Raw genomic sequence first — 17352 nt, 5'->3', positions numbered from 1 at the left:
AGTGTTCAATAAGAGTAAGAAAAGTAAAGTTGAAAAATAAAGACCTTTAGAGACATTTTTTCTCTTCTTTATCAGTACTTGATTTTTAAAGAAACTGTGGTAAAAGCCCTTGCTAGTGGGTGGCTCAGTTAGTTGGAGCATTGTCCCATACACCAAAAGGGACATATATCTAGGCTGCAGGTTCGATTCCCAGGTAGGGTGTTTATGGGAAGCAACCAATTGATGTTTCAGTCTCACACCACTGTTTCTCTTTCTTTCCCTCTCTCTCTGTCTCTCCTCCCTCTTCCTCTCTCTCTAAAAAAACAATTAAAAACAAACAAACATATCCTCAAGTGAGGATTAAAAAAAATTGTGGTAAAAAACACATAACAAAATCTACCCTTCTCAACTATTTTTCAGTGTATAGTTCAGTAGAGTTAAGTATATTCATATTGTTGTGAAACAGATCTCCAGAATTTTTTCATCTTGTAAAACTGAAACTCTATAACTCCCCTTTTTCCCTCAACCAGTCCCTGGTAACCATCATTCTATTTTCTGTTTTATGAATTTGGCTACTTTGGATACCTCATCTAAGCAGAATATACAGTATTTGTCTTTTTATGAATGGCGTATTTCACTCAGCATAATGTCCTCAAGGTTACGTGTTGTAACATGTCAGAATCTTCTTCCTTTTTAAGACTGACGATTTCCCATTTTGTTTATCTGTTGGATATACATATTAGATACATTGTGATGATTGATTGAGATGGTCATTTCTGAGAAAAAAAACTAAAAGAAATATAATGCTCTAGCCATAAATACTAGTAACCTCTGCTTTTGTTTTGTTTTGCTATAAGATGTAGAATAAATAGGTAACTAGGTTTTGAATATGAGTATGGCTAACTTCAGTATATAATTGCAAATCTAGTTTTATTTACATTTTACCTTAATCTCTACAAGTTTGATTCCCTTTTGGTAGTGAATTCCAGTCTTGGGTATTGTTCTTTTACTTAGTTATGTTCTAGCTCCTGCTTTATTTCAGAGGATAAAACTTTGTTTCCTGTTTCACATGATAATTGGGAAAAGTTAAGTTTGCCCTTATGATAGGGTCACAGGAAAAAATGATTAAACATTTGTTTATTCATTGGTTTATTCTAATGGATATTTATTGAATGTCTGCCCAGTCTAAAACAAAATTTAATGCTGTATGGAATATATACTTATTATGATCCCTGATTTCAAAAAAATTAGAGATTGGTCTTAATAAGACATAGAAAAAAAATCATAAAAATTAAAATGAAAGCTCCCCTCCCTCCTTCCCTCCCTCCCTCCCCGGAGGATATTTTTCCATTGCTTTTTCAGAGAGAATGGAAGGGACAGAGAGGGAGGGAGGGAAGGAGGAAAAAAAAAAATCGATGTGAGAGAGACACATCGATTGGTTGTCTCCCACATGTGCCCTGACCAGGCCTGGGGGTCAAGCCTGCCACTGAGATATGTGCCCTTTGCTGGATTCAAACCTGGGACCCTTCAGTCCATGGGCCAATGCACTAATCACTGAACCAAACTGGCCAGGGCAGAAGCTTCCTTCTTAATGAGACAGGTAAAGAAGACTCCACTTAGGAAATAATACTTTGGTTAGACCAGAACCGTTCATTTGACTTTTTATAGCAAAATAGGAAAGGCCATGTTTACATATATAAGCCAAAGCACAAAAGCCAGAAAATTATGTGTGTGTTAACCTTCAGTGATAAATTTTACTTAAAGTAGCAGAAAAGACTATGGAAGTCTTTAGAAAACAGGTTCTAAAAAAGGTAAGATCTCTACTCCCCCTTAGAATTGTTTTGTATTCATGAAATAATGGACTGTTTTAGGGGCTAAAGTAGGTTTACAGTTGTTCGTATGGAAAGTAATACAGTAATAAATAATAATACAGGAATAAACTATGTTTTGTGTACTCACAACTGTAAACCTACTTTTGCCCCACCCTGTATGTTGTTGAATGGTTAGTAATGACTTAGCTGAAGAAGTAATGTTTAACTTCTGACTGGAGGAGAATTGACATGTTAATGAATTAGTTGTGGGAGTTGAAGAGATTGATTAGTCAGGAATGACTGCGTGTCTGGCTTAAGCTGCCGAGGTTCCATTTTCTAAAATGTAGATCACTGAAGGAAAAGCATTGAGTTTAGAAAATGAAAAGTTCAATTTTGTATATAGGTTTTGAGGTGCTTTGAGTTACCCAAGTGGAGTTGTTAGGAGTGGAGGGAAGCCTTCATGCGAAGGAGAAGGATTGCTGCCTTCAGAAGGTGGCATATGTGGTGTCTAGAGGATGGCACTGCTGAACAAGTAAAGCTGGTAGACTGCTTCATATTTCAAGAGACAGTGTTGCTGATGGGCTTCCAAACTGAAACCTATTGTGCAAGCAATTAAGTGCTGAGTGAGGAGTATGCCTAATAGTGCAGGGGGGAATTGTAGTCAAATCAGAAACTGGAGAGACTAAAGAGTCCCCATATCTCATTCTGAGCGGGCTTTGGGTGGCACACCCAACAGTAGGATAAATTTGCCAAGGAAGCCACTTTCTGGGAAATGCGGACAAAGACGTTATCAGTCTAAGCAAGGGCATAAAGTATAGCAGTTGTCAAAAAATAATAATAAAATGAAAAGTAACATTGTCACTTAGCTTTGGGAGGCGCTGTCCCTTTCCAAAAGAGGAATTTTAAGTCTTCAGGAGTGCAGGTCCAGCTTTCCCTCGCAGTATCAGTGGCAGCTGTGAGACCTAAGTCCTCCTCAGGTGGAGCCCACTTTATCCATGGGTGGTGGAGCCAAGGCTTGATTCCCGTGAGCTTAGGGAAGCGTGTGTTGTCAGCAGGACGTCATAGGGACTGGTCCATTGCCCAGCTAACTGCTGTTCGGGACCTTGAGTCTTCCAGGTCTTTAGTAAGACTTGGTCTCCCGGCTGGAACGGGTGTATAAGGGCTCATCACACGGGTAGAGAGACCTCCAATGAGCAGACTTGTGCATAATTTTTAGTGTTTACCCTAAATGTTGTACATATGTTTTGGTGTTTGATTCCTGTTCTAAATCTAAAGGGGGTGCTTTTAAAACAGAAACTTGGAAGGGTCTCCTATAAACTGTTTCAAAAGGGCTTAATTTAAGCGCTCTTCAGAGTGCTACACTAATCCAGGGCAAGGCAATAGGGAGTGCCTGGTCCCATTTCAAAGGCGTTCCTGGCATATTTTCACCAGGATCTTCTTTCTTGTGTGGTTCATTTTCTCAGTCTTCTCTGTAGATTGGGGTCTCCAAGATGCATGTAATTTTCATTGAGTCTGTAGTGCCTGTCCTATCTTCTGGGAGCTTTCTGAAATAAACAACAGTCCAGTGTAGCTTTGAATGCTCTAAGGAAGTCCAAACCTAGGGATTATTTCTTTGAATAGAAGTTTTGCTACCTCAGTTGCTTTCTCAGTTCTAGCAGGTATGCCTCTACCTCTCCTGTAAGATGTCAAAAGTAGCTGCTATTGCCTGGAGGCATGGCGGCCATCCTTTTATCGTGTGATCAGGTTTCTTTGAGAAACAGGCTCTAGGTTGAGGGCTATTTCCCTGGCTCTGGGTTAGTACTCCAAGTCCAGTTCCTTGCCTTTCATGAATGTATTATTTGAAAGGTTTCTAATGTGTCTTGTCCACTCAAGAGGTCCAGAATCTTGTCTTTTCAAAGAATTATACAATTCTTTCACTGTACAATTACTTCACTATAAGGCCAAAGTTTGGAATTCAGATTCAGAAAAACTCTGTAATCCCTAGGAATCCACGAAGCTGCCTCTGGTTCAGTGGACTTTTTTAAAAAACATATCTTTATTAATTTCAGAGAGAGGAAGGGAGAGAGAGAAACATCAGTGATGAGAGAGTCATTGATCAGCTGCAGCCCCCAACCCGAGCATGTGCCCTGACTGGGAATCGAACCCTGATCTCCTGGATCCTAGTTGATGCTCAACTGCTGAGCCATGCCCAGCTGGGCATCAGTGGACTTTTTATTGTAGCAATGGCTTGTTTTCGATTTGCCATCAAGCTCCTACTGCCCTGTTTCAGTTGGAATCCCAGGTATCCACCTCCTGTTTGCACATCTGGGTCTCGTGAGACGGCACTTTATGTCCTCTTTTTGCCAAATGATTCAGGACTGTGACAGTGTTGAGCAGTCTTCCTAAGTATTGCTAGCTATTAGTAAGTCATTTACATATTGTTGACTTCCTGATTTCAATTGAATATCCCTTAAATTTTTTGCTAAAATTGCCTCAAATATGGTTGGGGAATTCTTAAATCCTTGCGGCAACACAGTCCAACAGTATTGGAGCATGGCTTTAGTTTTTGAGTCCTGCCATTCAAAGGTAAATAATAATTGAGCCTGTTCATCTGTGGGGATGCAGAAAAAAGCATCCTTCAAGTCTAGGACTGAAAACCACTTGCTGTCCCTGGGCATAGTGGTCAACAAAGTATAAGGGTTGGGCAGCATAGGATAAATGTCCTGGACAATGTCATTTATGGCCCTAAGATTCTGTACAAATAGATATACATCAGAGTGAGGCTTTTTGACTGGAAAAATGGGGATGTTATAGGGAGACTGGCATGGCCGAATTAATCCTGATTTTAAGTATTTCTGCAATACTGTTGAATTCCCTCTAAAGCTTCCTTTTTTAAGAGGGTTCTGTGGGATCTCTGCTCCTTTTTGGTTAAGTTTTATGAGTTGGATATTAACCGCCCTACCTGGAGTTCTGTTCGCCCAAAGACTCAATCAACCTGCTCATAGATATCAGGTGAGAAGAAGTCGTGAACTCTGAGTCCTTCTGGGCAAGTCAGGAGCACCTGGAGCTAGAGAGCATGTTCCAGTGGGCCTTCCAAACATAACTCCTGCTTCTCAGGGGAAAAGTTATTTGTGCCTGCAATTTACAAAGTAAATCTCTGCTCAACAATGGGATTGGGCAGTCTGGCATATAGAGAAAACTATGCATACATTTTGATCCCCAAGCTGGCATTCTAGAGTTTGAGGGAACGCCTGTTTTTTAATTGTCTGGTCACTCCAATAACCACAACACTGCAGCTGAACTTTTCTTGGTTAGTTTTGTATTCAGCACTGAGTATGTATATCTACAAAGAATTTAATTAGCTTGTTCCCCACTGTCAGTTGTACCGGGGCTCCTGTGGGAAAATAGTAACAGGTCCCCAGGGTCTAGAGGAGCCCCTGGGCCTCCAGATGCATCATCAGATGCCTCATTCCCTTCTAGCATTTCTTGGCAAGGGTTTCCATCCCTTTTCTCTTGGGCTCTGGGCAGTCCTTTCTCCACTGGCCTTCCTGTTTGCAATAGGCACGTTGTTGGCACCTAGTGGGTCTTTCCCTTTTCCTTTCGTGTCCCGCCTCTCCTTCTGGTTTCCTGCACTGTTTCTAAGATGACAGCAGCCTGCTTTAATTTCCTTGTTTTTTGCAGGCATGGTAAACTTTGTCCATCAGCTGGGAGGAATTCATTCCCTGTCTAAACTTTGGAGCTTCCTTCTGATATCTGGGGCACTTTGTCCAATAAAAGTCTTTTTGACCATCTCGATGTTTTCTGGTGCCTGTGGGTCAGCATCAGTATACTTTCGATAGACTTGACAGACCCTTTCTAAAAATTCAGAATGATCTTTGTTTGGTTTCTGTTGAATGTGCATATCATATTCAGGCTCTTCTGTTTAGGCACCCCTTTCTTAAGCCCTTCCTATATTCACCTTTTGTAATGTTCTAGGAAGGCGAGGACCCTGCTATTCAGGTCCCAGTTGGGATCTGGAATTGCCCTGGCTGGGTTGGGAGCCCCATTGCCATTCTCTTGATGGAGGCGATGAGCCTCTTCACTAGCCTTGTCTATAACTAGCTGCCTTTCATCTGCCATTAGCAGGATGTTACGGAGAGCCTGCCTCTACATCTGCCCAATTTGGATGGTGAGTGGCAAAAATAGATCCTCCCTATATGAGGGGTTGGAGTTCTTCCAGTTCAGTAAACCTGAAGTAGAAATGGAGTTTGGTCCTAATTTTAGCCAACTGGCTGGCCTTCCTGGTTTATTCTGACTATAGGATATCACCTCAGAGAGAATTATCCTGCTCTGGATAGGGATGCTCCCTGGCTAGATTGGGTGGCCTGCTGGGTCTTCGAGGGGGAAACCATTCCTTCATCATACAGGGGTGGGGCTGTTTCTGGGGCATCCAGCAGTGGGGGTGGTAGCAGGGGAAGTCCTCCTGCTACTCATCCTGGATCCCCTGGTTTCAGGGCCTTAAAGAGATTCATCTCCTCACTTTCCTTTTCTTCCCGTGTCTTACTATCAGGGAGGGATTTTGAAGCCAGTCTTTTCTCTGCATCATTAAGTTGTTCCCTTTCTTTGCTGAATCCTTATCTTGTAAAGGCAAGAACTCTTGGACATAAGCGATCTTGTTCCTGACCATTGGCAAACCAGTTTCAGCTGTGTGATGGTGTAATTTAGGGAACCATTTAGGGGCTATTTTTCCCTGTAGTATAACGTATACATAGGCCAAGCAGTGTTACAATAGAAAACCAATTCCTTCTCAGACATTGAGCCATTGCTGTACAAGGACCAATATTCTAAAATTCGGCCCAGTGAGCTCCCTTCAGGAGTCAGAACAGAACAACCCCCAGTGGCACAAAAATACAAACCCAAAACCATAATCATAGTAAGAACCAGACAAAGTGGAAACATATAAACAAAACTTGGATCCATAATTCTGTTCTTTCAAACAAGTGCTTACAAGCATGTCTTAGTGTCTTATCTCCTGCCAGCCGACACCACAGCAGTCCTAACCTGGCCCAAGTGGCACAAAGCCCAAGTGCACAGATAGCTTGCCATCCTATACTGCAAGTGGTCCTAACTGGACCTAATGGAACGAAGCCCAAGTGGCAGGGATAGAGAACCCCTGGTGTGCACGCCCGCTCAGCTTACCCAGTCTTGGAGGTTGTCTGCTCCCCCAAAACCCATTTCCTTTCACCAGCCAAGTGTTTCAGGTGGCTGATGCCTTGAGAAAGGAGTACAGGGAAATTCCCTGAGCTTTTCCTAGCAGCTCTTGGCAGCTGCTAGGAAATCCCCACATTCCTGCTCTTCCTGGGGTCACCTGCCACAAGTAGCTGGGACCCCATCCTGAGCCCTCTGGGACTTACTGAGGTCCATGCTGTCTCAGTGGAGTCGTCAAAAACTCTAACCGAACAAAAACAAAACACGGAGGTTTAGCTGCCTGCTGCAGTGAAAGCCAAACTTGTAGGCAGGTGCTGGTGTAAAAGGGATAATGTTTTGCCTGGCAGGGTGGCTCAGTTTGTTGAGTATCATCCTGAATACCATAAAAGTTATGGGTTTAATTCTGGTTCAGGGCATATACCTAGGTTGCAGGTTCAGTCCTCAGTCAGGGTGTGTACAGAAGGCAGCCGATTGATATTTCTCTCTCACATCAGTGTTTCCTTCTCTCTCTCCCTTCCTCTCTCTCTAAAAATTGATAAAAACATATCTTTGGGAGAGAATTAAAAAAGAGGTTTTATTCAGGTGCCATGCAACCTAGGAGAACAGTGGACTCTCGTCTCGAAGACCATCTCTCTCTCTGCTCAAGGTGGCCGTCCTTATAGGGATAGGGCGGGGAAGGCTCTTTTTAATCCAGTTATCTTGCTAGCTTTTGGCATGCTGGGGGCCCTATCCATTCATCTTCCTAGCTTTCCAGTGTACTGGGGCCCTCATTCATCTTCCTAGCTTTTGGCATATTCTGGCCCTATCTGTTCATATTTCCAGCTTTTGACACATTCAGGCCCTATTCACTCGTATTTCTGGCTTTTGACACACTCAGGCCTTGTCCATTCATATTTCTAGCTTTTGGTATGTTCAGTGTAAGAACCTCCCCTTGCTGCGAACTTAGCCAATTGGGGAGACTCCCTGGGGCTCCAACTGACTGTCTATGGTAACAAGAGGACATAGAGAGGAGGTGTAACGACACAGGACTGAGCCACCAAGGATTTGACCATCATAAGTTATAAGCAGACAGAAATATTTTAATTTCTAATTTGATTTCTTTTATTATAACTTCTGTGAATTATATTGTGTTCAGTTCTGAAAATAACTGTTTAGCATTTTAATCATTATACTTGAAGATTACTTTGATTAAAACATGGTAAAATCACTTTAACCAATAATATTACAGAAATAAGCATTACTTGCAACAGATGGTAATTATTATTATGTTGGTCATGGCATACTTAATTTTTTTTTCGTCCTGTAGGTTTCCTGCACCCCATGTAATATACCAATTGGAACCCCAGTGAGCGGCTATGCCCTCTACCAGAGACACATTAAAGCAATGCATGAGTCAGCACTCCTAGAAGAACAGCGGCAGAGGCAAGAGCAGATAGATTTGGAATGTAGAAGTTCTACAAGTCCATGTGGCACTTCCAAGAGTCCAAAGAGAGAATGGGAAGGTAGGTAGAGCTATCATCACAAATAACTTGCCTGAAAGGAACCAAAGCATACTCCAAGGAAGTGTCCTTTGTGCTTTGTAATTTATCAGCATATTAATTGATTTATTATACTTTCTCTGAACAGATGAATTAACTTCAGTGAAATTATTAAGTAATGTTAGTATTATTGAGTTTTCTGATATTCATCTTTATGCTGGAAGACTATATAAAAGCCATGCTTTATGCTCTTCTTCTGATATATTTTTTTAAAATTCTCACCGGAAGATATTTTTTCCTTTGCTTTTCATACAGGGTGGAGATCGGAGGCGCGGGGTGGGTGGGGGAAGAGAAACATCATTGTGAGAGAGACATATTGATTGGTTGTCTCCCGCACACTCCCCAACCAGGGCTGGGGATCGTGAGCCTGCAACTGAGGTACATGCTCTTGATTGGAATTGAACCCGGGACCCTTCAGTGCACAGGCTGACTCCCTAACCACTGAGCCAGACTGGCCAGGGGTCTTCGTCTGAGTTTTCAAAGTGTGAATTATTATCTTGTCCTGCATGGTGACGGTAATGTTCTAATTCTCCAATGTGATGGGAGACAACTTTGTGTAGTGTATAGAGCCAGTCAGACCCTGAGTTAACCCTCACCCCAGCGTTTACCAGTTGTGTGGCCATGGCCAAGTTACTTAACCTTTTGAGCTTTAATTTTCGTCTTTGCGAAGTGCAAATTATTTACCTACTACCTACCTTGCTGGGATTACAACCTGTGAGAAAGAATGAACATTCAATATGGTTTCATAACAGATGGCTTAGCCTTATTTTATATTTAATACAATATATAATAGGGCATACTAATTAGTATATTAGTGTATACATAGTATAAATAGGTGTCATGAAGGTACCGTTATCATTGTTACATCACTGTTACTTCAAGTGACAGGTTTGAGTTGTGCATACTTTTTTACTTGGTACATGATACACTTGTTTCTTTTAAAAGAAGAAGGAAGGGATTGGTTTCTAAAATTTAGTAAGTTCTGGCATGGTTATTAGATGGCACATGTGTTCTGATGGATAGTTAACTTATGGGCCATGTGCTACAATGTGGAAGTCTTCTGTGATTATGGTTTAGATTTTTGCAGTGATTAAGAAGAATCTTAGCAAGTACCTTTTATAGGCAAGAGCTGTTAGCTGTAGAATGCCATGCATTTCAAGGGCTGTTTGATGTAAAACAGGAACTGTGGTACTTAACTGATCCTGCTGACTCTCCACCCCAGTCACTCGAATAATGAGTTAGTTCTGTGGCACACTGAACCTTTTCTGTTCGAGTTTTAAATAGGAGATTGTTAGTGTTTAAATGTAAACCTGATACAAGTAAAAATGTGTGCCAGAGTGATAATACACACCAAGGCTGGATATATAATAGATGCTAAATGAATATGTCTTGAATGAAGGTAAAAACATTGATAACTTTTTGGTTTTCACTGTATGCATCTAGAGAATTCTTAAACCCTAACTCAGTAATTGACATAATGTGTACTTACATTGAAGGAATGAATTAAATGAACCACACGGTATAAATGGATTTAGCAGAAGTGCTTAAGAGCATGTCAATATGGGAAAATCTGTCATTATGAGAATGACAAATTATAAGATAATTTAAAAATTTGTTGATCTATTTCTTACAAAAATGACTTAGAGTAAATTTTGTGAGGAAGAATTAAAACTTAGAAAAAATGGCATTCAAATGATATTTGCTGAGCTCATGCTAAAGTTTAACATTATTCAGTTAGTATTATCTGGATCATTCTAAGATATATATCGTATAATTATGTTAGGACGTCAATATTGGTGTTTTTTTTTTACTTTACAAAATGGGTTGCATTGAGAGCTGAAAAGACTGAACCAGGTTAGAACCCCAAATTCTGAGATTCCAGACTGTGAACTGCATTTCTGTGTGGTCAGTAACCTTAATCCATGGGGTTTAGATTCCAATGATATCCTTATTTTTAATCATAATGCAGTGGCCTTAAAACCAAACTCTATTTATACTTTTGATTAATATGACACCAAGGTGTTTATTAATATGACACCAATTTGGTTCAAGGTGGTGCTCTACAAACTGGAATAGTTGATTACATTTTATCCCAAGGTTAAGTTTTGTTTTAACTAATCTACCTAGTATGTTCATCCATTCATTTATTTAACAAGTGCCTGAAGTCTCGCCTGAATTTATAGCTATCCTATAGTTCACTGTAAAAGATAATCTTCCAAATAACATTTATATATTTGCAGTTAAATTGCATGTATGTAGAATGTTTGGCACAAATGTTTTTAATGCAACATCATAAAGTAGTTTATAGAACATTAAATACAGTGAGAATGTGGGTTTTCATATAAACCATCACTGGTTATATAAACCAGGTTGGTATAGTCCACCTGAATTAGGACCATGGTTTTTATTTTTTCTTCATAGTCTTATTTAGAAAGTAACAGGCAGCACCTACTGTCCAGCTGGTTGTATTCATTTTTCTTAATGTCAGTGATACAAATAATTATTTTAGATATGCCTTTTTTTAAATGGTAGTCTAAAAGACTTTCCATCTACAGAAAACTTGAAAAAATATCTTAGGGAACAATTGTTTTCACTTTCCAGCAACATTTACACAAGTTGCCCCTTGCTTTAGTTTGAGACCTTTTTCCTGCAGTGAAGGAACTCAAATTTACATATGTAGAGACAGAATTAAAATTAAACTTTTAATGCTGGTTAACAAAATCTAATTGAAATAAGAGTTAATGCTTTTATGCAGCTGAATACAGTTTATTTTGTTTTTGTTGTTTATTTCTTTGTTTTTTCAGCTCTGAACACGTAATGATTTATATAGCTGTATTTAGAACCATATAAATTTCCATTTTTTTTCTTTCTCTTTAACAACTACAACAAAGTGGATTTTTCCATATAATTATAAACCTACTGAAAATGGGAAAACAATCAGACACTGGATTTATGGTTTGCTATCATGTTAAATTCTCCAGAAAGGAAAAAGTGATTTTCTTCTGAAGTTGATTTATCTAATAAATCTTTGCAGTGTTAGAATACTTACTAGTCTAATTATATTAATATGTCAAAGAAGGAAGAGTGCAGCTATCTTGATGGATGCCCCAGAGGCATCTGAAACAACACAGTGCTTCAGAGAGGCATCAGTGCACTGTGCCTTAGAGGTCCTGGCAGGAATTAGATTGCTTTTGAAAAATTCCTGGTCATGTGACCTTGCTTGGGCCAGTTGGGTGTGACTCTCTAAGCCCCCTCATCTGTAAAATGGTATTAATAATCTCATTGGTCGTGAGAGCTAAATGAGATAATTCACGTAACTCACGGTGCTCTGCACATAGTACATACTGAATATTAGCTGATGTTACTATACTTGTTTCTGGTTTTTAAAAATGTCTTAGTAAACCAAAGAACTTTTTATGCCTTTTGCTAATGAATCTCTATTTGAAACCAATTATAAACCTTCCACTTAACAGTGAAATGCTAGAGACCTTCCCTTTGGAGGGGAACTATCAGGATGCCCACCATTACTTATTATAGTACAGTAAGAAATAAAGGGATCAAAGAAGAGGTTTAGCCATTTGAAGGGAGAAGACAAATTATTATTCACAGAATAAGATTATCTATCTAGAAAGCCTTTCAGAATCAATTGAAAAGCCATTAGAGCTAAAGGGAAAGTTTGTTAAATTTCTAAGAAAAAATTAATACACAGAAATTCACATCTTCCTTTCCTGTATATTGGCAATAATACCTATATAAATTCATAGAAGAAGAAGATGGTTTTCCTAGCAAAAAATATAAAATACCTGTAAGTCGTTTTTAGCAAAGAATGTATAAGATCTGTATGAAAGTATATATGTTTCTTAATTTGAAAACTCATTATTATAGGTCTTCTGTATTTATAAATTTAATGCAAGTCCAGTAAAAATTCCAGTGATACTCTGAGAGGAGCTACTCGGAATGACTTTAAATTTAGATTTATCTGGAAGAATAGATAAGACTAGGTAAGCAAAAGAATAATAAAAAGAACAGGAATTTGTTCTGGCAGACATTAAATGCCACAAATCTAAGTGCTTTGAGTGATTTCACTTTCTTCTTTGTGCTTTTCTGATTTTCCAAAATTATAGTGTTGATTACATTTTAAAAAGGAAAAAAATTGTATATAATATATACTTTTTTTAAGTCTTAATATGTCAATATGTCCTTTTTTGAACTGGTATTACTTTTTTTAATTTTGAAATTTATTGATTCTAGAGAGGAAGGAAGGGGAGGGAGAGAGACAGAGAGACACATCGATTTGCTATTCCACTTATTTCTGCATTCATTGGTTGATGAATATGCCCTGACCAGGGATTGAACTCAAAACTTTGGTGTATCAGGACGACGCTATAACCAACTGAACTACCTGGCCAGGGCTATTCTTAAAATGCTTAAAGTTTTTTTATCCTTTATGTGGAGATAAATTATGTGGAGTAATTTTCATGAGCATTGCAATAAAATTCGTAGTTTTATAAGCTTGTGTAGGATTTTGGGGTTAGTTTGATTTGCATCTTTTGAAAGGCTTCTTTCATTTCTCATTATATTTATTGCTCTGCATATTAAGCAGTTGGCTTCAACAGGCTAATTGTAAGATTTGGAATCCTCAGATATCTGACCTCTAATTCAGGCCAGACTTGAATTTATAGAATGGCTGGATAATCTGATGTTTACCTGTTGTAGTATTTATTGTGTATGAAACACTTGATTTTCCTAATTAGAGAAAACAGAAGGGTTTTTTTTTTTCCTTTTAAAGAGAAAGATTGTAATTGAATTTTTGAGGATTTTATTAGGTCATAGTGATGGTGTGCACACAGAAGATTTAGATTTATAGGGTTTCTTAACCTCTCTGTGGAGGAATTTTGGGCCTTGATATTAGTATATAGTTGGAGCTCCCCGTGGATGGTGTGGGCTTGGTCCTTTCACACTTACTATTTTAATTTGGGGTTCTTCCCTTATTTTGATAACTTTAACTTTCATAGGAAAATCAGTCGCCTATATGCCTTATGCTGAGGTCAAACGTGCTCTAGAACAGGAAGCACAGATGTACAATACTGCAGCAAGGTCAGCATCACCGTGTAGGCTCTCTCCGAGAGAATTCAGTAAAGCCGCTCCACAGCCCGATATGAGTGCAGCCCGCTATAGTGTCCCGCCAGGTAAATATTGTTCCTCTGTGCAGTGGCTGCTGGCCATCTGACTACAGATGTTAGACATGGGTGGTTTAATCTCGTGAATGAAGTGCTCTTCCAGGACATGTCCTTGCTTTTTCAAAATTACTTTATTGTTTCTCTACATTCCATCATTAGTTATATTCAGTTGAGATTCGCTGGGCCACTGGGACATTTATGTTGACACATGTATACTGTGACATTGACTGGCTTCTCTCTTAAGAGTACAAGAGCTTTGTAAAAATCTTGAGATCTCCATTCTCCTCCACGTGTCTCAGAAATTCAGGAGTCTGAGAGAGCTAGAATCAGTAAATGTTTCTCAAATTATGTGAGATGCAAAAAGGACATATAATTGGTTTTCAGTCATGTCAGTATATTCTCCAAAGTTGTAATATCAACTGTTCCTAAGAAGCAACCTTTTATCTCACCTCCATTGTGAGGTCTGAAGAGTGATGGAGAGAGAGAAAAAATTATTAAAGATTCCGTTTACATATACTAAGCAGAAATAGTTTGAAATGAAGATTAACTTGAAAGCTCTGGTTTGACAGGGAGTTGAATATTTCAACCTCACAAATACCATTAGTGACCTGAATATGTAATACAGGTCTAATTAAAGTGACAGGGAAATTTAAAATAGAAAGTTCATCCTCAGCTTCATCTGGCACTTATAATTTAATTTTTGATTCAAAAATTTAGGAATGACTGAGACAGGTAAAATGTTGCAGACTAGGAAACTGACTATTTTAAATCATTTTTTTCCTTCTTTTTAAAAGTCCTCCAGCCTGCTCCACATCAAGTGATAACTAATCTCCCGGAAGGGGTTCGGCTTCCAACAACTCGACCCACTAGGCCACCTCCTCCTCTCATCCCGTCATCCAAAACCACAGTGGCTTCAGAAAAACCGTCTTTTATACTGGGAGGCTCCATCTCACAGGTAAAATGGCTTCTCTTCCCAGTAGCTTTCCTGTTGAATATGGCTTTGGTAAAAATCTTCCTTCCTTCTCATACTGATCTGTCAGAAGCCATATAAATAAAGTCTTTATTTATATATTACCAGAAAATGTACCCATCACTGTATTCCATACTACACCCAGGAAGTTTGTGAGTTACATGCTCAGATCTAGTGACCATGGCACACCGTCCGGTTTAACATACAAAGGGCACATGTGTGCTCTGAAGCTTAGTGTTATGGAAGTGAAAATGGAGTATTTTCAAGTAACTGGAATATTTGTTGACTGACTGTTGTAAAGGCTCTATACGTTAAATTGTAGATGATTGGCAAGCCCTCGTTTATTCTGACTTTGGCGTGTGTGTGTGTGTGTGTGTGTGTGTGTGTGGGTGGTTTTTTTTTTTTTTTTTTTTTCATATGGTCTGATCTTAATGGTTCAATCAGTTTGGTCCATCATGCGCAGCCAGTGACCACACTCCCATCAGGTTATAGAACATTTCCATCACCAAAATATTTTCTCATGCCCTTTTCTAAGTAGTCTCCTCTTCCAGTGCTTGAAGCAACCACTGTTCTGCTTTCTATTGTAGATTAGTTTTGCCTTTTCCAGAACCTCATATAAATGGAATTATACAGTGTGTACTCTTCTGTGTCTGTCTTTAACTTAGCATAGTGGTTTTCGGGATTTATCCAGGTTTTTGTGTAATCAGTAGTTTCTTCATTTTTATTGCTGAATACTATTCCATTGTATGAACATACCAGTTTGTTAATCCATTTCCTTGATGATGGAAACCTGAACTGTTTAGTTTTTGGCTACTGTGAATAAAACTGATAGGAACTGGGCTCTTTGTAGATACATGTTTTCATTTCTTTTGTATAATTCCAACAGTGGAGTTGCTGGGTATATATATGTTTTACTTTACAATTTTCCAGAGTGGTTCTATAATTTTACACTAGCACCAGCAATGTATGATACTTCAGGTTGCCTCATTTCTTGTTGTCAGTCTTTTTTTTTTTTTTAAACATATCTTTATTGATTTCAGAGAGAGTAAAGGAGGGGGATGGATGGATGGATGGATGGATGGATGGATGGATGGATGGATGGATGGATAGATAGATAGATAGATAGATAGATAGATAGATAGATGGATGGATGGATGGATGGATAGATAGATAGAAATATCAATGATGAGAGAGTCATTGATCAGCTGCCTAGCCCGCAACCCAGGCATGTGCCCTGACCGGGAATCGAACCCTGATCTCCTGGATCCTAGGTCGATGCTCAACTGCTGAGCCACACCCAGCCGGGCAGTCTTTTTTATTTCAGTAATTCTAGTGGGTAATATTTTGGGGTTTTGTTTTGCATTTCTCTGGCAACAGATGAGGTTGAGCACTTTCATGTACTTATTGGCTGTTTGTACATATGATTGTAAAGTCACTGTTTAAGCCTTATTATCCATTTTTATTGAGTCTTTTTGTTACTAGGTTATAGAAGTTATTTACATATTATGGACAAAAGTTCTCTGTTATTCATATCTTCTCCCATTCAGTAGGCTATCTTTTTTGATGTTTCTTATGGTGTTTCCCTTGCTGTGTAAAAGCTTTTTAGTTTGATGTAGTCCCATTTGTTTATTTTTGCTTTTGTTGCCCTTGCCTGAGGAGACATAGCTACAAAAATATTGCTAAGACTAATATCAAAGAATTTACTGCCTACATTTTTTTCTAGGAGTTTTATGGTTTCAGTCTTATATTTAAGTCTTTAATTCATTTTGAGTTCATTTTTGTATGTGATGTAAGAAAGTAGTCAGCTTCATTTTTTTTTCTTTTGCATGTATCTGTCCAGTTTACAAAGAGACTGTCTTTTCCCCATTGGATATTCCCACCTCCTTTGTCATAGATTAATTGACCATGTAAACGTAGATTAATTTATCATATGAGTGTAGATCAATTGACATTTTAAAAACTGACCATTTTATTAATTTTGTATTAGTTGGCATTTTATTAATTGACCATATAAGGTAGATTACTTGACCATACTAGGATTTTCTTGCTTTACAAATACCTGTTTTAAAATTTGAGCAGTGGGAGGTGTAAATTTTTATAAACAGAAATGTAAACATTAAATTTATAGTTGACCTTGTGAAAAGACAATGTTATTTTGGTCTTTTAAAATTACTTTTAGGGAACACCTGGCACTTATTTGACTTCTCATAATCAGGCTTCCTACACTCAAGAAACTGCTAAGCCCTCGGTGGGCTCCATCTCTCTTGGACTACCACGGCAGCAGGAATCTGCCAAAGCAGGTCAGTAAGTAAATACTCATATGTTTCCGCATTTGTAGCATCATAGGCAGTAACTCAGCACTTAATCTCTACATTTTTCTCTTGCTTTGGTCCATAGCTACTGTGCCCTATATCAAGCAGGAAGAATTTTCTCCCCGAAGCCAAAACTCACAACCTGAGGGTTTGTTGGTCAGGGCACAACATGAAGGAGTGGTCAGAGGTAAAAATATGCTGTTCGGCAGAAATATTAAACTTTTGTCCCCAATAAATTTATTAAAGTAAGTAATTGATATGCTTTAATGGTGGGTTTTAAGTTAGAGACTTTAAATTCTAAATTTAAGTTTTCTTTTCATGTAAAAATCATTTAAAAACTTTGAAATCCCATATTTCAGCAGCCCTTTGAACTAATTGCAATATTATTTTAAAAGT

At 38.6% G+C, this 17352-nt stretch overlaps 1 protein-coding gene across 18 annotated transcripts in view; it reads left to right on the top strand.

Moving 5' to 3' along the window:
• NCOR1 (nuclear receptor corepressor 1) overlaps positions 1-17352 on the top strand; it is a 196025-nt gene that overhangs the window by 133258 nt on the left and 45415 nt on the right. For 9 of the 18 annotated variants that reach the window (XM_087825811.1, XM_087825815.1, XM_087825814.1 and 6 more), the window contains 5 exons: positions 8263-8458; positions 13510-13683; positions 14469-14629; positions 16824-16944; positions 17042-17143. In XM_087825811.1, the coding sequence (XP_087681937.1) occupies positions 8263-8458; positions 13510-13683; positions 14469-14629; positions 16824-16944; positions 17042-17143 (754 nt within the window). The remainder of the gene's footprint in view (positions 1-8262; positions 8459-13509; positions 13684-14468; positions 14630-16823; positions 16945-17041; positions 17144-17352) is intronic. The other 9 variants (XM_087825825.1, XM_087825823.1, XM_087825827.1 and 6 more) reach the window with 2 other exon arrangements.

The sequence above is a fragment of the Miniopterus natalensis genome, chromosome 17 (genome assembly GCF_054644295.1).
Source record: "Miniopterus natalensis isolate mMinNat1 chromosome 17, mMinNat1.hap1, whole genome shotgun sequence".
Classification (NCBI taxonomy): domain Eukaryota; kingdom Metazoa; phylum Chordata; class Mammalia; order Chiroptera; family Miniopteridae; genus Miniopterus; species Miniopterus natalensis.
Note: the sequence above shows the minus strand (reverse complement) of the source record. Positions and strands in the feature narration are given on the sequence as shown.